The following is a 24182-nucleotide window of genomic DNA, read 5'->3' as shown; positions in this document are numbered from 1 at the left end:
GGGGGTGGGAATTTCTTATGCCATATGTTTAGATGTTTTATATTTTGGCTACCTGCCATTTCATTAAGTGTTTTTAGGCCAATTAATGGCGGTCAATGGACGAATGTTTACTGTGTTCATTTAGACATCGTCTGGGCTTAGGGATGTTTTAATACATAATAGATATACTCGATTGAGGTTGAACTAAATCCCTCGACACAGCCTTCACTTCTACCTCTCAGCTGAGTGGCCTATACACAATGCAGCTATTATAACGTTTTGTTACAAGGAAGATAAATTCCTTCAGTTAAAAAGACAAACAACCAGCAATCATTGCCTTGCTTGGGGCAATCGAATCCGGTGTTTACCGACAATAGTCGAGCGGCTCCGACCGAGAGCAAAAGCCGACATATTCTGAGCATCTTCAAATGTTCAGCCCCAGTTGTCAAGTGCTGCTCTTGGGGGGCGAGGTTGAGAGGGAGGGTGACGCCAAGAAGGGAGAGAAATACATGCATCAATAGGCTAGGCTACATATTTCTCCTCCTACAATCCCGTTATAACGTTGCCTACTCTGTCAATACGGAGGAGATAGTGTGAATTTAAAGGTGAGTGAGCTGAGGGGATAATTATTTCTTACATGTGTGGTGAATGTGATGAGATTCTTCAAATAAATTCGCCGCCTGGTGCGTGACGGGTTAAATTCTGCAGTTTTTGGTGAGATGCTGGTGAGGGTGTCTGTTGGCTTTCCTGCATATTGAGATGTTAGGTTATTAGCCGATTATTATCCGATAAGGGCTTTATTTGATGGAAACAGGGCGTGCTTGTTCCGGAGAAGATAAAAGGTGAGACAATTGTGATTAGGTTTTCACGTTTATTGGGAGGAACGATTAAACAGACTACGCGCTTCATCGGGATGGTGGTATGATGGGACACGCATTCAATAAGGCATTACCATGCTAATTTCACAGTCTGCTCTACAGACTGCCACACAAGGAGGAAATCATTAGGCTACACAGGTTGGATAGGCTAGTGCCGGTCCAATGCCTATCTCTATTTATGACCATTTAGATTAGGCCTATAGCCTAATGTAAGACATTGCTTCAGAATTTGAGCCATAGCCTATGATAAGAAAACATCTCTGAAACAACGTAGCCTGACAGGGATATGCAGTAGGATATGTTATTTGAAATATCCCTGAATATTCCCATCATGGAATGCAATACGTCGCCTTAATTCGCAGCACCTGTTCATGCATGTAGAGATTAATTGTATGACTCAGTTTGGTCCTGTAAGATTATTAATGCATAATCCACATCTAATCAATGCAAATGAGTAGCCTACGGATCCTGTCTCTAATCAGTATATCTTAATTTGTAGGACAATTTTTTTATTTTTATAAAATGGTTTAGCCTATACTGAATCCTTTATAAGCATCCATCCATTCTAAATTGAACGATGTGCTCCTGCAGCATGTACCGGCGCGCTGCTCTCTCCGGTGCTGTACGGTGTCGCCCCCGCCGCTTACATGTTGATGACATATGGTGGCCTGAGTCTGCGCTGCCTGCATGTTACATTTGCCAACAGTTCAGCTACATGGCAGTATAGTACAGTACGGTGTGTGCTGCTGGTCAGGGATGGCCTTGGCCTGAATGTCACTGCTATTCAAGCCTTTGTATGCTCTGAGGTTCATCTGTTGGGATTTTATGAACACTTGTTTGTCTTGTACATAAGACACTTTAATCAAAGATATGGGAATATAACCATGTCTTGTTTATGTTGGGAGGGCATTATTTTAATATGTTCTGGTTAAGATAGAAACACCTTACACACCTATTTGTTTTTCCTCTCTGTCTCTAATTTGTCACATATATATTTTTATTGGAAGACTGTAAAGTGGAAGTGAGGATGATTGATTTATTACTAGCGCCTGTAATGGCCTATTTTCAACTGTCACCATTAGGAAATGATGAAGCTACATCTCATCTGTGAGTTGTCTTTATATGTCCTCACTTGAAAGACAATGATGAGTTGAGGATAAGGACGTTTACTGGAGCTCTCCTCCCCCTCATGACCTCTGATCTGACAAGATCTGACAGGTGAATGCAATATGGTGGAAACCTGTCCACTCCTTTCATATATGAGAGAGAGAGAGAGAGAGAGACTGACGGAGAGAGAGACTGAGAGGGGGGCTGAGAGATAGAGAAATACAGAGAGAGAGAGAGACTGACAGAGAGAGAGACTGAGAGGGGGGCTGAGAGATAGAGAAATACAGAGAGAGAGAGAGACTGACGGAGAGAGAGACTGAGAGGGGGGCTGAGAGATAGAGAAATACAGAGAGAGAGAGAGAGAGAGACTGATGGAGAGAGAGACTGAGAGGGGGGCTGAGAGATAGAGAAATACAGAGAGAGAGAGACTGACGGAGAGAGAGACTGAGAGGGGGGCTGAGAGATAGAGAAATACAGAGAGAGAGAGAGAGAAAGACAGAGAGAAATACACAGAGAGAGGGGGAGAAAGAGAAATACAGTGAGATAGAGACATGGACCTAGACATAGAGAGAGATAGAGATAATATTTTTTTCGAGTACTTAAAGAAGGGAAGGCGGTGGATAAAGGAAGTGTCAGTCTATGTCTGTGTGATATGAGACCTCATCCATCATCCCTTTTGATTTACACCACACTTCCAGGCAGGCAGCCCAGGGCTGCATCTCAACAGTCTAAAGTGGCTTCTTCCCCTTGTCTCCTTTCTTTTATCCGTCTCCTTGCCACAGGATGGATAAAAGCCATATGGTTGATGTGTATTGTTGGGAATCTGCTTTCACCTATCAAGTAGTTTTACACTCATCAGAGCAGATGAAGGAAAGGAGACAAGGAGAGGAAGCCTCTTAAGACTATTGAGATGCACCCGTTGTCATTTTAACTAACCAGAAACCCATGACCTCCAGTAAACCACCTAAAGTAAACATTCAGCCTGTGTACTGTTCTGTTGGCGCAGTGATACCTTTTGCTTTTCTGACACTTCATGATATAAGAATGTATTTTCTGATGAGGGAAAGAGGGAGAGAGGAAGCGAATATTGGTCATGTGTGTTTGTGCCTACGGATTTATGGACAAGTGTGTGTGCACATGTGTGTGCATGTCTGTGTGTGTGTGTGTGTGTGTGTGTGTCTTGTATTGTATCTAATGTGTGTGTGTGTGTTTGGGTTGTGCATTTCCTTGCAGCCTGACTGGATACTTTGCCTTCACTACAGCGACAGAAGTATTAGGGGATAGATGCACCGACCGCTGGGGTTATGTAAGCCAAGGAGAATGAAGGAAACTACGTGAAGGTGAAGGAATGAAGGACAGACAGAGACATCTTTGTGGGGTTCATGCATCTGCAGTCATTGAAGGCTTTTCCGCCTCTTTAAAGGAGCTCAACAAAGGCCAGTCTGTACCTCCTCCTCGCTCCCTTCTCAGTGACCAGAGACTCAGAGTTTGCGTCCCAAATGGCACCCTATTCCCTATATAGTGCCCTACTTTTATTCCGAGCCGTATGGACCCTGGTCAAAAGTAGTGGACTACTAAGTGAATAGGGTGCCATTTGGAACAAATCCCACATCTCAGATGAAGACAGACGCAGTCTTTGAGTTCAGAGTGGGATGCTGCTGGAGCTGAGATTATATAAGATAAGGAGGAGGAGAGGGTGAAAGGGGGCATGAGAGGAGAAAGAGAGAGAGAGGAAGAGAAAGAGAGGGAGGGACAGAGGAGGCATAGCAGAAATGGAATGGGAAATAAAGAGAGAAGGCAGAGAGGAGTGAGGGATAGAGAGAGTGGCATGAGGCAGAACAGGAAATAGGATGAGAAAAGATAGAAGGACAGGAAGCAGGAGAGGAGAGAAAGTAACAGCTGAGTCAGACAGAAAAAAAAGAGAGAAAGGGACAAATTGGAAGAGAGATGAGAAGATGATGCAGGGAAGGAAAGAGGATAAGAGATGTGGGAAGAAACAGAGGCAGGAAAATAAAATAAAGAGAGGGTGGCAGTAAAAAGAGAGTGAAATACATGAGAGATAGAGAGGGACTGATAGAGAGGGACTGATAGAGAGGGACTGATAGAGAGGGACTGATAGAGAGTGACAGATAGAGAGGGACCGATAGAGAGGTACTGAGGAAGGAAGAGAGAGTGACAGATAGAGAGGGACTGATAGAGAGGGACTGATAGAGAGGGACTGATAGAGAGGGACTGAGGAAGGAAGAGAGAGTGACAGATAGAGAGGGACTGATAGAGAGGGACAGATAGAGAGGGACTGATAGAGAGGTACTGAGGAAGGAAGAGAGAGTGACAGATAGAGAGGGACTGATAGAGAGGGACTGAGGAAGGAAGAGAGAGTGACAGATAGAGAGGGACCGATAGAGAGGGACTGATAGAGAGGGACTGAGGAAGGAAGAGAGAGTGACAGATAGAGAGGGACTGATAGAGAGGGACTGATAGAGAGGGACTGATAGAGAGGGACTGATAGAGAGGGACTGAGGAAGGAAGAGAGAGTGACAGATAGAGAGGGACTGATAGAGAGGGACTGATAGAGAGGGACTGATAGAGAGGGACTGAGGAAGGAAGAGAGAGTGACAGATAGAGAGGGACTGATAGAGAGGGACTGATAGAGAGTGACAGATAGAGAGGGACTGATAGAGAGGTACTGAGGAAGGAAGAGAGAGTGACAGATAGAGAGGGACTGATAGAGAGGGACTGAGGAAGGAAGAGAGAGTGACAGATAGAGAGGGACTGATAGAGAGGGACTGATAGAGAGGGACTGATAGAGAGGGACTGAGGAAGGAAGAGAGAGTGACAGATAGAGAGGGACTGATAGAGAGGGACTGATAGAGAGGGACTGATAGAGAGTGACAGATAGAGAGGGACTGATAGAGAGTGACAGATAGAGAGGGACTGATAGAGAGGTACTGAGGAAGGAAGAGAGAGTGATAGATAGAGAGGGACTGATAGAGAGGGACTGATAGAGAGGGACTGAGGAAGGAAGAGAGAGTGACAGATAGAGAGGGACTGATAGAGAGGGACTGATAGAGAGGGACTGATAGAGAGGGACTGAGGAAGGAAGAGAGAGTGACAGATAGAGAGGGACTGATAGAGAGGGACTGATAGAGAGTGACAGATAGAGAGGGACTGATAGAGAGGTACTGAGGAAGGAAGAGAGAGTGACAGATAGAGCGGGACTGATAGAGAGGGACTGAGGAAGGAAGAGAGAGTGACAGATAGAGAGGGACTGATAGAGAGGGACTGAGGAAGGAAGAGCGAGTGACAGTTAGAGCAGTCTAGGTGAATAGGTGACAGAAAGAGAGAGAGATACAGAAAGAGGAAGGGAGGAAAAGAGGGAGGGAGGGAGTGAAGGGTAGCAGATGGCCCAGTCCGGCAGCCCATGGTTAAAAGCCCAAAGGAGAGGAGGCGTGTGTGTGTGTGTGTGTGTGTGTGTGTGTGTGTGTGTGTCACTGTAAACCCAATGAGCCGAGCACCAGGGTGTTGTTTCCTTTACAAAAAAACATGTCAAATTTGTCCTAAAACCACGTCTGACTCGCCGGTCTGCGTTTTGATTTGTTCAAATGTAAAAAATGTATGTGAAATGTCACAGGTGTTTGAAAACGACATGTTTGACTCATGTGAATGTTTTTATTTTACATGTGACCCCTTTCACGTGATTCGTTTATACGTGTGTCCATAACCATGTGTTTTATCACATGTTCCTTTCACGTGATTCGTTTATACGTGTGTCCATAACCATGTGTTTTATCACATGTTCCTTTCACGTGATTCGTTTATACGTGTGTCCATAACCATGTGTTTTATCACATGTTCCTTTCACGTGATTCGTTTATACGTGTGTCCATAACCATGTGTTTTATCACATGTTCCTTTCACGTGATTCGTTTTGTTTTTTTGTAAGGTTTCTGGCCCCAAACGATTCGAAAAACTATTTTTTCCTCCTTAAATGGAGTAGAAGATCTTGGATTATCTGCTTCACAGGTCCTCTAAAAACAACCACAGATACATTCCCCTTATGAACATGTTGCACACCCCTGTGTTCACACATTATAACATCACATCACATCCAACTTTATTTGTCACATGTGCCGGATACAACAGACCTTACAGTGAAATGCTGAATACAACAGACCTTACAGTGAAATGCTGAATACAACATGTGTAGACCTTACAGTGAAATGCTGAATACAACATGTGTAGACCTTACAGTGAAATGCTGAATACAACATGTGTAGACCTTACAGTGAAATGCTGAATACAACAGACCTTACAGTGAAATGCTGAATACAACAGACCTTACAGTGAAATGCTGAATACAACATGTGTAGACCTTACAGTGAAATGCTGAATACAACATGTGTAGACCTTACAGTGAAATGCTGAATACAACATGTGTAGACCTTACAGTGAAATGCTGAATACAACAGACCTTACAGTGAAATGCTGAATACAACAGACCTTACAGTGAAATGCTGAATACAACATGTGTAGACCTTACAGTGAAATGCTGAATACAACATGTGTAGACCTTACAGTGAAATGCTGAATACAACAGACCTTACAGTGAAATGCTGAATACAACATGTGTAGACCTTACAGTGAAATGCTGAATACAACATGTGTAGACCTTACAGTGAAATGCTGAATACAACATGTGTAGACCTTACAGTGAAATGCTGAATACAACAGACCTTACAGTGAAATGCTGAATACAACATGTGCAGACCTTACAGTGAAATGCTGAATACAACATGTGTAGACCTTACAGTGAAATGCTGAATACAACATGTGTAGACCTTACAGTGAAATGCTGAATACAACATGTGTAGACCTTACAGTGAAATGCTGAATACAACAGACCTTACAGTGAAATGCTGAATACAACATGTGTAGACCTTACAGTGAAATGCTGAATACAACAGACCTTACAGTGAAATGCTGAATACAACAGACCTTACAGTGAAATGCTGAATACAACAGACCTTACAGTGAAATGCTGAATACAACATGTGTAGACCTTACAGTGAAATGCTGAATACAACATGTGTAGACCTTACAGTGAAATGCTGAATACAACAGACCTTACAGTGAAATGCTGAATACAACAGACCTTACAGTGAAATGCTGAATACAACAGACCTTACAGTGAAATGCTGAATACAACATGTGTAGACCTTACAGTGAAATGCTGAATACAACATGTGTAGACCTTACAGTGAAATGCTGAATACAACATGTGCAGACCTTACAGTGAAATGCTGAATACAACATGTGCAGACCTTACAGTGAAATGTTTACTTCCAAGCCCTTAACCAACAATGCAGTTTTAAGAAAATACATGTTTTTATTAGCATGTAATTGTTCAGTAATAAGAACACAGCAAGGTGTCCCCAACGCCATGTCCCGGCAGAATCAACCTATAGAGACAAAACATGGCTGAACCAAGGTGTTCCCAACGCCATGTCCCGGCAGAATCAACCTATACAGACAGAACATGGCTGAACCAAGGTGTCCCCGACGTCATGTCCCGGGAGAATCAACCTATACAGACAGAACATGGCTGAACCAAGGTGTTCCCGACGCCATGTCCCGGCAGAATCAACCTATACAGACAGAACATGGCTGAACCAAGGCGTCCCCGACGCCATGTCCCGGCAGAATCAACCTATACAGACAGAACATGGCTGAACCAAGGCGTCCCCGACGCCATGTCCCGGCAGAATCAACCTATACAGACAGAACATGGCTGAACCAAGGCGTTCCCGACGCCATGTCCCGGCAGAATCAACCTCTACAGACAGAACATGGCTGAACCAAGGTGTCCTCAACGCCATGTCCCGGCAGAATCAACCTATACAGACAGAACATGGCTGAACCAAGGTGTTCCCAACGCCATGTCCCGGGCAGAATCAACCTCTACAGACAGAACATGGCTGAACCAAGGTGTCCCCAACGCCATGTCCCGGCAGAATCAACCTCTACAGACAGAACATGGCTGAACCAAGGTGTCCCCGACGCCATGTCCCGGCAGAATCAACCTATACAGACAGAACATGGCTGAACCAAGGTGTCACCGACGCCATGTCCCGGCAGAATCAACCTATAGAGACAGAACATGGCTGAACCAAGGTGTCCCCGACGCCATGTCCCGGCAGAATCAACCTATAGAGACAGAACATGGCTGAACCAAGGTGTCCCCGACGCCATGTCCCGGCAGAATCAACCTATAGAGACAGAACATGGCTGAACCAAGGTGTCCCCGACGCCATGTCCCGGCAGAATCAACCTATACAGACAGAACATGGCTGAACCAAGGTGTCCCCGAAGCCATGTCCCGGCAGAATCAACCTATACAGACAGAACATGGCTGAACCAAGGTGTCCCCGACACCATGTCCCGGCAGAATCAACCTATACAGACAGAACATGGCTGAACCAAGGTGTCACCAACGCCATGTCCCGGCAGAATCAACCTATACAGACAGAACATGGCTGAACCAAGGTGTCCCCAACGCCATGTCCCGGCAGAATCAACCTATACAGACAGAACATGGCTGAACCAAGGGGTCACAACTGATGTGTGCTTGTTGCTGGTGTTGTCGGAGGGACCCTCTCCTCTGGGGCTCCGCTGTGTCCTGTCTTTTGTTTCAGATGTAATCAAATGACTGTGCTTTCAGGCTATGATAGTGGCTAGGCTCTCTGCCCAGTGCAGGGTGTAAGAGGCTGGGAGAGAGAGAAAAAGAGAGAGAGAGAAACAGAGAGAGGAGAAGATTGGATAAGAGTGTCTCGTAGCAGAGAGAGATGGTAGTTGTGGAATTATGACATTATCACATGCTAATTGTCCTCATTAACAAATGAGAGCAGCAGGTTTTCTGCTCCTGCCAACAGATCAGGTCTCTGCAGATGGCTTAATGCTTCCTGCTTTGTACACACATTCTCTCTCTCTCTCTCTGTCTCTCTCTCTCTCTCTCTCTCTCTCTCTCTCTCTTTTTCACACACACGCACGCACTTACGCACGCACACACACACACACACACACACACTAAAAACAGTTCAGGCCTGCTATCTACTTTCATCTCTAGCATGCAGGATCGCAGTGTCTTACAGTGTTTACACTCCTGATTAAGCATCCTGTTGCAGAATGTTTGCTGGGAGGGTGAACGCTTTGCTGCTTAATCTCAGCACCTCAATGGCCTGCCCTACAGAGTAGAAAGAGCAGCTGTCCAAAAGGTGTTGTAAAGCACTGCAAAACGTTTCAATCCTGAACGCAGGACTATCAATAAATACAGCTACAGGCCTGCACTCAGGGGAACACGTTCAATCTGCCGCTACAGATGTAGGATCTTCATTTGATCACCCTGTTGCATGATAACTTTCCTTCTATGCAGGACATTTAAAATGTGTGCTGTATTTGTGGTTTAAAAGGGATTCTGAAGTTTGTAGTTTCCACTTTGAAATTTCAGACTTGATTTTCACTAGAAAAATGTATCAGCTCCTACAAAAATGTCTATTCATTATAATCCACATAATAATTCACATTTCATGTTGCTGCTGGATTATTTTCCTGCTGTAGCAAACTGTCCTGACTAGTTCTTCCCTTGATGTCTCTCATCTGTAGTCTCACCTCACCCAGAGGCTGCTCAGATCATCATCACCCTCTCAATGCTCCAATTGATCAGTATTCTCCCAGACTCAGCACATTTTTAGACACACACACACACACACACACACACACACACACACACACACACACACACACACACACACACACACACACACACACACACACACACACACACACACACACACACACACACACACACACACACACACACAGACAGACAAATACACACACACACTTCCCTCTTCTCAAGGTCCTGAGGAAGGAAAAGGTGGATCTCTGTTTGAAACCCAGCCAAGCAATTACCCAGATCCCCCCCCCCCCAGTCCCAATTACCATTCATTATTCCCAGGCTGTTTTAATTCAGGCATGTGCACTGACACCTAATCAATATACCAATCCCTGTCTGGAATCCAGTGGGAGCTTATGGCGTCCTTGGATGTATTATCCAGGAACCAAACAGGCCAAAACGGGAAGGACTAACCTGAACTTGTCCAATAAGAAACACTCCTTTTCTTTGCAAAACGTTTCTGTTGCAAAACATTTTGCAACGGTTTGCTACGGTGAGCACTAATGAATACACCCCTAGTTTAAAAACTCAAACAAGCTCCAATGTGCCTTTAAAGGGGAGGGATTATGAAAAAGAATAGGTTATTGTTGTTGTTGTTTTTGTTGTTGCAATAAATTCATTTATATTTCAATCTTAAAGCCCCACTTTCTTGCAGCTTGGTAGTGTAAATCAACTATTGAATTGAAATGGGAACTATTTACTGGTTTGATGGATTGCTTTCATGATGGAAGGGGGGAAAGATGTATTTTTTTAAAGATATCAGAGGAACACACACACACACTGCATTCACTCCTCTGGTGAAGTCAGACAAGCTAAGTGATCCAAAGGACATCCTCTCGGCTCCACTTCATGCGATGATGTCACCATGAGATGATGTCACCACCACAACATTCTATCATTATCTATGAATTAGCTAAGGAAGCACCTCCCTCACCCTCACCCTCACCCAGCCAAACACAATCAGATGGAGAAACAGAAAGAACAAGTGAGGGAGGAGAAGAGGATGTAGAGGTGACAGAGAGAGAGAGAGAGAGAGAGGCATTCTATTCTAATGTGCCACTTATCAAACACCATTTTTATTTATACTCTATCTTTCCTTTATCTAATCTTCCCTTCATCTCTCCTTCTTTCCAGAGCCAGGAGATCTGATGAAGATGAAGACAGTCAGTGTGGTGGTGGTGCTGAGCTTGCTGCTCTGCTCAGGTACGTCGTGTCCAGAGCAGTGTGGATGTGTCCAAAGTAGAGTGGATGTGTCCAGAGTAGTGTGGATGTGTCCAAAGTAGAGTGGATGTGTCCAGAGTAGTGTGGATGTGTCCAAAGTAGTGTGTGTGTATCCAGAGTAGTGTGGATGTGTCCAAAGTAGAGTGGATGTGTCCAGAGTAGTGTGGATGTGTCCAGAGTAGTGTGTGTATCCAGAGTAGTGTGGATGTGTCCAGAGTAGTGTGTGTGTATCCAGAGTAGTGTGGATGTGTCCAGAGTAGTGTGTGTGTATCCAGAGTAGTGTGGATGTGTCCAGAGTAGTGTGGATGTGTCCAGAGTAGTGTGGATGTGTCCAGAGTAGTGTGTGTGTCCAGAGTAGTGTGTGTGTGTGTCCAGAGTAGTGTGTGTGTCCCGATCAGTGTGTGTGTGCGTCCAGAGTATTGTGGATGTGTCCAGAGTAGTGTGTGTGTGTCCAGAGTAGTGTGTGTGTGTCCAGAGTAGTGTGTGTGTGTCCAGAGTAGTGTGTGTGTCCAGATCAGTGTGTGTGTGTCCAGAGTAGTGTATGTGTGTCCAGAGTAGTGTGTGTGTGTCCAGAGTAGTGTGGATGTGTCCAGAGTAGTGTGTGTGTCCAGATCAGTGTGTGTGTGTCCAGAGTAGTGTGGATGTGTCCAGAGTAGTGTGTGTGTCCAGATCAGTGTGGTGTGTGTCCAGATCAGTATGTGTGTGTCCAGAGTAGTGTGTGTGTGTCCAGATCAGTGTGTGTGTGTGTCCAGAGTAGTGTGTGTGTCCAGAGTAGTGTGGATGTGTCCAGAGTAGTGTGTGTGTCCAGAGTAGTGTGTGTGTCCAGAGTAGTGTGTGTGTGTCCAGAGTAGTGTGGATGTGTCCAGAGTAGTGTGTGTGTCCAGATCAGTGTGTGTGTGTCCAGATCAGTATGTGTGTGTCCAGAGTAGTGTGTGTGTGTCCAGAGTAGTGTGGATGTGTCCAGATCAGTGTGTGTGTATCCAGATCAGTGTGTGTGTGTCCAGAGTAGTGTGGATGTGTCCAGATCAGTGTATGTGTGTCCAGATCAGTGTGTGTGTGTCCAGATCGGTGTGTGTGTGTCCAGAGTAGTGTGTGTGTCCAGAGCAGTATGTGTGTCCATAGCAGTATGTGTGTGTCCAGAGCAGTATGTGTGTGTCCAGAGTAGTGTGTGTGTCCAGATCAGTGTGTGTGTCCAGATCAGTGTGTGTGTCCAGAGCAGTGTGTCCAGAGTAGTGTGTGTGTGTGTGTATAGTTATCGGTCATATATCAAACATATTTGATGAATTACATTTCTATGCATAAATATGAAATAACACCAACCTCTTTTCTCTTTGTCCATAGCTCTGACGGCCCCTTTGAAAGGTAAGCATCCCTGCCATCTGTTATCAATGCATCATTAGTTATGATATAGTACTAAGCTTTGTGATGCATTTCTGTGGAAATGTTAAACATACCCTCCCACCACCTCCCAGGTAAAGAAGACTCCCAGCAGACCATGTTCTTTGGGGAGGACTTCCATCTGCAGCTGCCCTCCCTGGCTGCAGAGGTTTTGTTTCAGCCCAGTAATGCCAAGGCGGGGGTTGAGGTGGTCCTGATGCGGGGTGGGTCCGTGGTCGGTAACCGTGCCAAGCTCAACAGTCAGCTCAGTCACCTGATCCTAGCGAATGTGGGCGAGGGGGATGAGGGGACGTACTCGGTGAAGAACAACGAACATCCGGAAGAGTTCCGACGCATCACACTCATCGTCAGAGGTATGGGGTCTGAGTTTGTGTGTTGGAAGTAGGAAAGTTGCTCTCTGGGAGGAACGTTGGAAGTAGGAAAGTTGCTCTCTGGGAGGAAGGTTGGAAGTAGGAAAGTTTCTCTCTGGGAGGAAGGTTGGAAGTAGGAAAGTTTCTCTCTGGGAGGAAGGTTGGAAGTAGGAAAGTTGCTCTCTGGGAGGAAGGTTGGAAATAGGAAAGTTGCTCCCTGGGAGGAATGTTGGAAATAGGAAAGTTGCTCTCTGGGAGGAAGGTTGGAAATAGGAAAGTTGCTCTCTGGGAGGAACGTTGGAAATAGGAAAGTTGCTCTCTGGGAGGAAGAATGGAAATAGGAAAGTTGCTCTCTGGGAGGAAGAATGGAAATAGGAAAGTTGCTCTCTGGGAGGAAGGTTGGAAGTAGGAAAGTTGCTCTCTGGGAGGAAGGTTGGAAATAGGAAAGTTGCTCTCTGGGAGGAAGGTTGGAAATAGGAAAGTTGCTCTCTGGGAGGAAGGTTGGAAGTAGGAAAGTTGCTCTCTGGGAGGAAGGTTGGAAGTAGGAAAGTTTCTCTCTGGGAGGAAGGTTGGAAGTAGGAAAGTTGCTCTCTGGGAGGAAGGTTGGAAATAGGAAAGTTGCTCCCTGGGAGGAATGTTGAAAATAGGAAAGTTACTCTCTGGGAGGAACGTTGGAAATAGGAAAGTTGCTCTCTGGGAGGAACGTTGGAAATAGGAAAGTTGCTCTCTGGGAGGAAGGTTGGAAATAGGAAAGTTGCTCTCTGGGAGGAAGGTTGGAAATAGGAAAGTTGCTCTCTGGGAGGAAGGTTGGAAGTAGGAAAGTTGCTCTCTGGGAGGAAGGTTGGAAGTAGGATAGTTGCTCTCTGGGAGGAAGGTTGGAAATAGGAAAGTTGCTCTCTGGGAGGAAGGTTGGAAATAGGAAAGTTGCACTCTGGGAGGAAGGTTGGAAGTAGGAAAGTTGCTCTCTGGGAGGAAGGTTGGAAGTAGGAAGGTTTCTCTCTGGGAGGAAGGTTGGAAGTAGGAAAGTTGCTCTCTGGGAGGAAGGTTGGAAATAGAAAAGTTGCTCCCTGGGAGGAATGTTGAAAATAGGAAAGTTACTCTCTGGGAGGAACGTTGGAAATAGGAAAGTTGCTCTCTGGGAGGAACGTTGGAAATAGGAAAGTTGCTCTCTGGGAGGAAGGTTGGAAATAGGAAAGTTGCTCTCTGGGAGGAAGGTTGGAAATAGGAAAGTTGCTCTCTGGGAGGAAGGTTGGAAGTAGGAAAGTTGCTCTCTGGGAGGAAGGTTGGAAGTAGGATAGTTGCTCTCTGGGAGGAAGGTTGGAAGTAGGAAAGTTGCTCTCTGGGAGGAAGGTTGGAAGTAGGAAAGTTGCTCTCTGGGAGGAAGGTTGGAAATAGGAAAGTTGCTCTCTGGGAGGAACGTTGGAAATAGGAAAGTTGCTCTCTGGGAGGAACGTTGGAAATAGGAAAGTTGCTCTCTGGGAGGAAGGTTGGAAATAGGAAAGTTGCTCTCTGGGAGGAACGTTGGAAATAGGAAAGTTGCTCTCTGGGAGGAATGTTGGAAATAGGAAAGTTGCTCTCTGGGAGGAAGGTTGGAAATAGGAAAGTTGCTCTCTGGGAGGAATGTTGGAAATAGGAAAGTTGCTCTCTGGGAGGAAGGTTGGAAATAGGAAAGTTGCTCTCTGGGAGGAATGTTGGAAATAGGAAAGTTGCTCTCTGGGAGGAAGGTTGGACGGTTGGAAGATCTTCATCGTCAGACACCATAATCTGCATCCCCATGGGCCCTGGTTAAAAGTACTAAATAGGTAATAGGTGCCATTTGGGATGCAGATATACTGTGCTTTTTACATTGAGTTTTGGCGTCTTGGCTCAGTCTAAATCATTAGGACTTAATTGATACTGGTGTTCTCTCTCAAACATGCTGCCCTGCTACTGTGGCTGTGTGCACTTCAAACCATCTGTCTGTCTCAGTCTAGACACAGCTTGTTTCCGCTCATTTCATGATTTAATCATGCTGTCACTTCGGTCAACAGGCCAAGCCTTTTACGGCTACACATGAGCACTGCTGTATTAGTGTAGTACAGCCCTATTGGCTAGCACAGCAGCAATGTTCTGAACAGCACTAAGTATCTGACTGTAATGGGATGAGGAAGACCCAGTTTGCGTCCCAAATGGCACCCTAATCCCTATACAGTGCACTACTTTTGACCAGGGCCCATATAGGAGCTCCCAAGTAGTGTAGCGGTCTAAGGCACTGCATCTCAGTGCAAGAGTCGTCACTGCAGTCCCTGGTTCGAATCCAGGCTGCATCACATCCGGACGTGATTGGGAGTCCCACAGGGCAGCTCAGCGTCGTCCGGGTTCGGCCGGGGTAGGCCGTCATTGTAAATAAGAATTTGTTCTTAAATGACTTGCCTAGTTAAATAAAAATAAAAAGGTATAGGGAATAGTGTGCCGTTTGGGACACAGATACACACAGTCAGAGAGGAATGATGACTCGGTGATGCTGAGAAGACTGAGCTTTGCTCTGCATGGATTGATGTTCCAGGCTGTCTATGTTGCAGTCGCACTGCACGCAACAACCAATGGTTTTATGCCATGTCATTGACTTTGCAGTCGTGCATCAGAGTGCTATATCAGTTGATGCAGTTGATGCAACTGTGTGGCGCTGGCTAGCTGTGTGGCGCTGGCTAGCTGTGTGGAGCTGGCTAGCTTTGTGGAGCTGGCTAGCTGTGTGGAGCTGGCTAGCTGTGTGCAGCTGGCTAGCTGTGTGGAGCTGGCTAGCTGTGTGGCGCTGGCTAGCTGTGTGGCGCTGGCTAGCTTTGTGGAGCTGGCTAGCTGTGTGCAGCTGGCTAGCTGTGTGGAGCTGGCTAGCTGTGTGGCGCTGGCTAGCTGTGTGGAGCTGGCTAGCTGTGTGCAGCTGGCTAGCTGTGTGGCTAGCTGTGTGCAGCTGGCTAGCTGTGTGGCGCTGGCTAGCTGTGTGGAGCTGGCTAGCTGTGTGGAGCTGGCTAGCTGTGTGGAGCTGGCTAGCTGTGTGGCTAGCTGTGTGCAGCTGGCTAGCTGTGTGGAGCCTTGACAGCACCATATGGAGTTAGCAGTGTGTGGAGAGGAGGTGTGTGTGTAGTTAACAGCGTGTTTCATACACCAGGCAGTAATTATGCAGCTATTTAACCACCCCATCCGTCCGTTCATCCCTCCCATCCGCCCGTTCATCCCTCCCATCCGTCCATCCCTGCTGTTTTTCTTCTATCTTTATCCTCCTTTTCTCTTGTTCTTCTCCTCTCTGTCGTTCTCTTCTGTTTTCCTCACATGGTTCTCGCTCATTCTTTTGTCTCTCTCTCTGTTTCCTGATCTCTTGTCTCCCTCTCTTTCCCATTGCTCTCTGTATCTAACTGTCCCTGCCTCTCCCACCCCTTTCTCTGTCGTTTAGACTGTTCCAACGAGCAGAACATTAAGTATGGGGAGAACTACCACATCCAGCTGGCGGGGGTGGAGGCTCCCATCACCCTGGAGTATAGGCCCAGTGCTGTGGAGGCCAACCTGACCTCCAGGTACAGTTGTTTCTCTGTCAAAATGTAAACTTCTCTGCTTTCCTCAAAGGAGGATTTACCCTCTCCGATCAACATTGATTATCACGATGTAGTGGTTATTGCCATAATTTCACGGAATCGTGATATTGTGATACTATTGTGGCTGTCATGATAGTAGCATGGTTATCGCGATAACATTATCAATATGATAATTATCGTTACACCATCATTATATCATTCTGTTATTCTGATCAATATCATGACTGTTGTGATAGCAAGTTCTATTATGGTTCTCCATTAACCCTCCAGGCCGCCCCTGGTGCTGATGAACCGAGGAGGGCTCTCCAGAGACGGGTACCAGGGGCGCCTGAGTGTCAACGAGCACCGGATCACCCTCAACGCCGTGACAGGCGCCGATGAGGGAAGCTACACCGTCAGAGACACTAACATGAAGATCATGAGGAAGGTCTGCCTAAATGTCAAAGGTACATTTGTTTTCATCCTCCCGCTACCTTCTGTGGCCAACCTTTACCTTGGCTTTTCTATATTGTTTCCCAACCTGCTGCAAGTTCGCTGTAATGTTAGTCATCAATGGGTTTAAAGATGGAATCCGCAGTAGGGGATCAGTGCCACTGTCCGCCCCACCGCTGTTTTTATTGTATTTGTTTTGTTTGGCGAAGCAGAGGTGAGGAGCGCCCCACAACCTGGTAAAACAATTGCAGTAGATATTCTGCTCTTCTATCGCGCGTGCAATAATGTCAGAGGGGGAAAAACAGTGTTTGTTGTTTGCAGTAACTTCTTTGTTGTTGTAGTATTGCGAACAGACGTGGCAGTTTCACCATTTTCTGAAGTGAGTTATCTATTTTGCGTATTGTGTTCCAAAATGTTTTTGTTAAATGCCCCCTCTCGCTTTCCCCCCCTCCCTCTGGATCTTCTTCTCTTCCCATCTCTTCATCCCTCTCTTCCTTTTATCTCTCTCTTATTTCTCTCTCTCTCTCTCTCTCTTCTTCTCTTCTCTCTATCTCTCTCTACCCGTCTGTCTCTCTCTCCCTCTGTCTCTCTCCCTCTGTCTCTCAGAACACCAGAACTTTGTGAAGCTGCCGTACGCTGGCACCCTGAAGATCAACCTGATTCTGAATGCCTCCATGGTGCGTCTGTTCTACACGCCCGACTACGACTTAAAAACCAGACAGATCCTGGACGGGGGACAGTTAACGGTACTTAAAATCACTCAAATTCTACCCTAATCCTACTCCCTATAGCGCACTGTGGGGTGGTAATAATACATTATCACTTATATGTGCTTATGAGAAGTCTTATAATGCATTATACCTGTTGGCTTGAAGTAAAGTGTTACCAAACATTTATATCCAAGTGATTTACTTTAATTTGCCAATAGTAAAAATCATCTTACACTGTTGAAGTAAAGTGATTGGACTTTTGAACCTGCCATGGTTCTTGGTTGATGATAGGTGCCAGCGGACCTGGATCTGGAGGGCCGGATCTCTCTGGATCCGTCTGTGGTTATTCTGGACCAGGTCAAGGCCAGCGACGTCGGACAGTTCAAGGTCACAGACTTACTGGGGTTTCCTGTGTCCAACGTCTACCTGGAAGTGGAGGGTGAGGAGAGGGGGATGAAGGGAGGAGAGGAGAACAGAGGAGTAGGGAGGAGAGAGGGATGGGAGGATGAAGGAGATGGAGAGGGGGATGGATGAGTGGAGTTGGCCAGTTCAGGGTCATCGAGCAACTGGAAACCAACCAGGTGTCTTACGTCTATCAGGCGGTGGAGCGTGAGGAGATGGGAGGGTCAGGGGTTGGAATGACAATGATGTACTGATAAAACACGGGAATAATTTATTAACATTATCACTCCTTTCCAACCCTTCACCTCTTTCTCCTCTCGCCTCTCGCCTGTCTCCTCCTCACCCCCTCTCCTCTCTCCCACCTCTATCTCCTCTCCCTTTATCTCGCTCTCTTCTCTGTGTATCTCTCTCTTCTCCTCTTCTCCTCTGTCTCTCCCCTCTCTCCCCTTCGCCACACTCCCCATCTATATTCTCTCCCTCCCCTCTTTCTCCCTTCTCCCTACTCTCCCTTCCCCTCCCCTCTCTCCTCCAGCCTACAAGCTGCCTTCCCTCTACGTGGCAATCATAGCACTGGTGGGCTTCCTGGTCCTCCTGCTGTTGGTGTGTCTGCTGTCCTGCCTGGTCAAGCAGAAGAAGAGGGCTGCCAAGGCCCGAGCCATCGAGAAGATTGCCCAAAACGCAGGCAAGGAGGACGAGGGAGATGCCTTCAGACAGGTACCACACAGACAGAGACAGAGACACTGGTGATGTCTCAAATGGCACCCTGTTCCCTATATGATGCTCAGCACTTGACATAACATGTATGTGTGGTTTCCAGGTGGTGAAGAACATTACTCAGTTTGAGGAGTCTATAGCCCAGTCCATCGACATCACAGAGAAGTCTCAGAGCACTGAGGTGGACATTAAAGTAAGTATTAGTGACGCAGTGGTTATTTCTGTCGAATTGAGGGAATTAATGATAACAACGGAAGGGGAATATTGTCAAAATAGTTGTTAAAATCTCCTTGCTCATCCTCACCTACTCTCCTGTCTTCACCCTGACCTCGACCCTCTGACCTCTGTGTGTTGACCGCAGGGTCTGGAGGTGTCATCCAAGGAGGTGGCAGGTGGTAACCTGGAGACCAGCGACTCAGGGGTGGAGTTTAACACCACTGGCCTCCCATTGGACACTGACACTGACGTCCCCGACCAGATTCCAGAATCAGAGGCTGAGACTGAGAGTGTTGCCTTCGTCCCAGAAACCAAGCCAAGCCCACCCCCGGTTACCAAACCTAGCCCGGTTCCCAAGATCAACAAAATCCCTGAACCAGCTCCTGAACCAAAGTTGACCATAACCAAACCCGTTGAGACCAAACTCAGCCCAATCCCAAGCCCGGTCTCCAAGCAGGCTCCAAGCCCCATTGCCAAAACACCTGAACCAGCCAAAACTCCTGAACCGAAAATACCTGAATTGAAAACACCTGAACCAACCAAAACTCCTGATTTTAAAACTCCTGAACCAAAAATACCTGGATTGAAAACACCTGAACCAACCAAAACTCCTGATTTGAAAACTCCTGAACCGAAAACACCTGAATTGAAAACACCTGAACCAGCCAAAACACCTATTGCTGTGTCTCCAAGCCCGGTGTCCCCTAAGCCAACCCCACCCCTGACGCCTGTCTCCAAACCAACTGCACCCCAACCATCAACCCCCGAACCTGCCAAGCTGGTGACACCAGCCCCCGAACTCCCCAAGCCGGTGACACCAACCCCAGAATCCTCCAAGCCTGTGACACCAACCCTGGAATCCCAAAAGCCTGTGACACCAATCCAGACTCCGACCCCAACCCCAATGCTGAGCCCTGAACCTGCTCCGACCACCAATGGCACACCCGAACCACCAGCACCAGCACCTGAATCCAAACCTAACACTGCTCTGGCCCCAGTGGGTCTGATCGAAAGTCCTGTCGCCAAGTCAACCCCTCCTAAAACCCCTGAGGTGGAGGTGACCGCTCCAAGTAGTCCAGCCCTTGAGGCCAAAATGGACGCCCCAGCTGAGGACAACACCGCCACCACCGCAACCTGAGAACAGTCCCTGCACTCCTCCAAGGGAAACCCCACAGATCCATTATCCTATCCTCCTCCACCACTGTAGACAGACAATCGAACACCCCCTTACCAAATAAGGAAGAAATCACTGCTACTATCGAGGCTGGGACTTAGATTTAACACTTCTAATGCTCGAACATGCTGTAGGTTGTTATGATAGCTAACTCACCTGTACCTAACACTAACATTATCTTTGAAGTACTTTTTTCAATTCACAGATACCTTTCACAAGATAGGAAATATAAGCAAGCGAGTTCCATTTTGTCAGACGTTTTAGCTGTTGTTGTTTCTTTTTTAAATTTCTATGCTGCATACTCTTTTTTTAGTGTGTAAAATAGAGCATGACTGCCGGTCTGCCAACAAAATCAGTTGCAGAGTTTACAAGTAAAATGTTAAATCTAGCTACTTTAGATATTTTTACGTTCAGAGGTGTGCAGAATGGTTCCACACCCTTTTACATAGATATAGGAACAATAGAATGGCAAGTGAACATGACTCAATCTAATTCAACTACATCTATGACCACCTACTCCATTTGTGGAATGATAAAACCTTTGATGATGCCTGCTCTAATCTCAGCATGTGAAAAAACAGACCAAAACGAAAGCACGAACAGCTCGTAAATTTGCAACGGACATTTTTTATCTCATATGATGAAACCAATGACATGATTTAGCCCCCCCAAGGACTTATAAATGTGACTATGAGATAACGTTCTCGTCAAACTGGATGAATTTAAATCACCTTTCTATCAAACTGGACTGGATTCCTTCAATCTCCTTGTGACATTCTCTATAAATTTTCCTGAAACCTGGGAATGTGTAATTTTTCCTGCTGGTGCTCTGCCATCCTGTTGAAACATCTAGAATGCTTGAATGATGAAACATCCTGATACAAAGGAGCATGGCATTATCCCAGCAACACTAACACCTGAATGCTGAACTCTAACATCAATACCTTCTGCTAAACTAAGTCTAACTTTTGTTTAAAATGGATGTCTCATGTGATTGCGCTCCCAACTACATGAGAGACTGTATTGGTTATAAGGTGTTGGCCAACTCTGACTGACATTCCCAGTGGATCTCTAGAATCAGTTTAATCCAAGAGAAAGAGCTTGTTTTGATCCTTGACCTCACCCCAGCACCTGAAGACCCCAAGGACACACCTCAGCACTTTAAGCAATCCCCAGTGAATCTTGGGAAATGTAGTGCTGATTGTTATTGTGCTTACTACAACTATGAGAGTGGGAGAGGGAGACGAGGAGGGGTCTGGTGAGTGATGTCATTGGCTTAGTCCTAACATTTAAAAAAGGAATCCTCCCTCCTCTATGTCCTTCTTTACTTCTGTCCTTCTGTCCTTCCTTCCTTCCTTCTGTACTCCCTCTTTTCCTACCTCTCTTGCTTGCAGCAGGTAGTGAAGTACAGTATTATGGCATGGTTTCATCTGGCCGATAGATGTAGTTTTACTGTTGGTCCTGCCCTGTTGACTTCTCATTTATAGATTATGGGTCAGCCTTTATACCCCATGATGACTTATAAAAGTACAGTATGAAAGTATAGTCTTCCCTGAGATAATAGAACAGACCCATGTCAGACTATTCATTGCCTACACACATCTACATGCATTACAGTCGTCTATGAGCTACATACTAGAGGCCTTGAGCCAACTGTAGATGTGCTCCATGGCTCTGATGCCTAGTATGGTGACCTCACAGTACAGTATACATGTAGTTCTGGTTATTTGCTCCAGCCTAAAACAGACACTTCACAAATAGGGTTAACCCACTAGCATCCATCCACAGTACTGGATATGATGTCATGGCATGGGTTGATGTGTTCTAATAGCCTATCCTATTGCCATTGGTCTCTCTGACTGCCCTTAAAAGGTCCTGCGAGAACTTCACTAACTATTAACTCAGTGTACCACCATCTCCAGGACTGTGCCATGAAGCCATCTGTCTTTAGTTGCTTGAAGCTATGTTGCTCTAGCCTAGATTTACAGTGCAATAAGACTTCGCTGGTGGTTAAAACTCCTGTAGCCGCTAGGTGTTACAGGAGGAGGTGTGCAGATACATTTTGCTTGACAAAAGACATATCTCTACCTCAGTGTTTTAACTGACCGCCGTGACAGACACCATGAATGGTACATTGAGTTCAGTGGACTACATCTAAAAGCATTTAGGATTTTTAAGAGAAGCACAAATAGGAGCCGTGTTAAGTTAACCAACACATAGAGAGTACATCCGTCTTCAACTTCAAACGATGGCCTTTCTCTTTCTAAACACTTCCACAATTCTAACACGTTTTTTTAATGCTAAAATGAATATGAGAATAAAATGAAAGTTAAAAGCCATATGGTAAGATAGTGATATAGATGTTGATATGATTAGTACAGTATATGAATCATGGTGAATACAGTATCTTACCATGAATACTTTAGTGTTTGAGGTGCCTAAATTCTTTGCTATATTGTCATTCAACTGATGTAAGTGATAAAAGGTCAAGGATTATGTAGAATTCTACCACTGAAGAGATTTGGCCCCACTCTCAATCTCAATCTCGATCGCAGCGCTCGTCAAGCTCTGTTGTGTGGAGCCGTAACACCCATTTAGGCAATACTAAAAGCAGTGTTTAGCTGTTTCTGCACACACACACACACACACACACACACACACACACACACACACACACACACATAAACACTCGCTTATGACCCTGCTGACGAGGTTCAGCATTGTAAATATTGCATGTGAAAGGTTTAAAAAGTCTCCTCTCAAAGGTTGAATGTGTTTAGTGTATAGAATGGTTGTTGTATTATACTTGATGATATAAAAAAGCTAATCTAATTTCTCACCTGTGCAAAGCCTACATGCTGATTATTGAATATACTGTATACACACAAACTAATCTTCACTAACTTATAAAATACTAACTTGAACAACTGAAAATGGTAAACACAACTGAATAAGTGCATATTTTTCCGCATCACAGATCCTCGAATAGATCTCTAAAATATTTTGATTGGATTAACTTTTATTAGTACTATTTCAACCCTATGATGATAACACTCACAGTATAACACCTTTACATAACTTATATATATATATATATATATATATATATAAATACAGAATTATCTATGTCACTTTAAAGATAAAGACGTTTATTGCAGCATGTCCATATGATCTCCTCAAAGACAGTATTATTATTATTCAGATTTTTCTGCTTTTTTTCTGTGTGTGTGGAGGATTGATCAGTCATAGTGTTATCTTCATCCTAATGTTTGCGTGTGTGTGTGTGTGTGTGTGTGTGCGTGTGTGATCGTACCTGTGTGTGTGTGTGTGTGTGTGTGTGTGTGTGTGTGTGTGTGTGTGTGTGTGTGTGTGTGTGTGTGTGTGTGTGTGTGTGCGTGTGTGCGTGTGTGTGTGTGCGTGTGTGTGTGTGTGTGTGATCGTACCTGTGTGTGTGTGCGTGTGTGTGTGTGTGTGTGATCGTACCTGTGTGTGTGTGTGTGTGTGTGTGTATGCGGGTGTTGGGTGCATGCGTGCGTGCGTGTGACACATCATTTTGTATCTGTGTCTAGGTATAAGACTCTAGCTTATGTGTGTGCAATGAGAAAATAAAATCACAATTTCAGCTGTATGTCGACGTCACATATCCGTGCTTAGAAATGATTGTCCTCAATGATCTGCTTATCATCTAACATTTGTTTAGAAAACTATCTGTGTTTGTCCAGACTCAGTGTGGTTAACATCACACAAACCTGCACCTCTGAGGTGCTCTACACGGGATGACTCTCATCTTTGATTTAGTGCCTCAAATATGAAATCAAATATTCAATGGCTAGTCAGCCTATATTCTCTAAATACACTCCAAGAGGCACCGTTTGGTTTATATGATGTAGGGTGGTCTCAGACTAAACAGCGGTAAAGTACTATATGCAGACCTGATTACCCTATAGGTCTACTGTACTGTATATAGAGACACAACACAGTCAGGAGATACAGAATATTGTAGTCAGGACAGGAAGTGTTTAATATAATGCACTTAGACACTCAGTCATGATTGGAAGAGTGATAAATGACCTAATTGCTTGGTATTTGGTTGTCAGGGTTTATATGAATGTGCATTAGCATGAGATGAATAACATCATATTGAAGTGTACTGTGCAACTTGGTGAGACAGTAACTGCTGTACATCTTGGGAATTCAGTGGCACTGTTTGTATGTAAACAGCAGGTTGAATTCAAAATGGATGCCAAAGCCTAAAACAGTATTTGAGATCTAGCCCTCCTGATGTGGAACTGAGATGTGCATG

General features: G+C 45.5%; 1 protein-coding gene across 2 annotated transcripts; it reads left to right on the top strand.

The window, feature by feature from the left end:
- Nucleotides 1-434: 434 nt before the first annotated feature.
- Nucleotides 435-22715, top strand: si:dkeyp-77h1.4 (uncharacterized). 2 transcript variants are annotated; one of them, XM_029742951.1, is made up of 11 exons: nucleotides 435-584; nucleotides 10831-10899; nucleotides 12259-12279; nucleotides 12390-12668; nucleotides 16093-16213; nucleotides 16502-16677; nucleotides 17270-17409; nucleotides 17665-17812; nucleotides 18308-18489; nucleotides 18593-18682; nucleotides 18851-22715. In XM_029742951.1, the coding sequence occupies exons 2-11, from the start codon at nucleotides 10845-10847 to the stop codon at nucleotides 19841-19843; spliced, it is 2205 nt and encodes a 734-aa protein (XP_029598811.1). In that variant the 5' UTR covers nucleotides 435-584; nucleotides 10831-10844; the 3' UTR covers nucleotides 19844-22715. The 2 variants fall into 2 exon arrangements, with proteins under 2 accessions (XP_029598811.1, XP_029598818.1); XM_029742958.1 differs by lacking the exon at nucleotides 435-584 and adding an exon at nucleotides 708-821.
- Nucleotides 22716-24182: the final 1467 nt, after the last annotated feature.

The sequence above is a fragment of the Salmo trutta genome, chromosome 3 (genome assembly GCF_901001165.1).
Source record: "Salmo trutta chromosome 3, fSalTru1.1, whole genome shotgun sequence".
In the NCBI taxonomy this organism is placed as follows: Eukaryota; Metazoa; Chordata; class Actinopteri; order Salmoniformes; family Salmonidae; genus Salmo; species Salmo trutta.
Note: the sequence above shows the minus strand (reverse complement) of the source record. Positions and strands in the feature narration are given on the sequence as shown.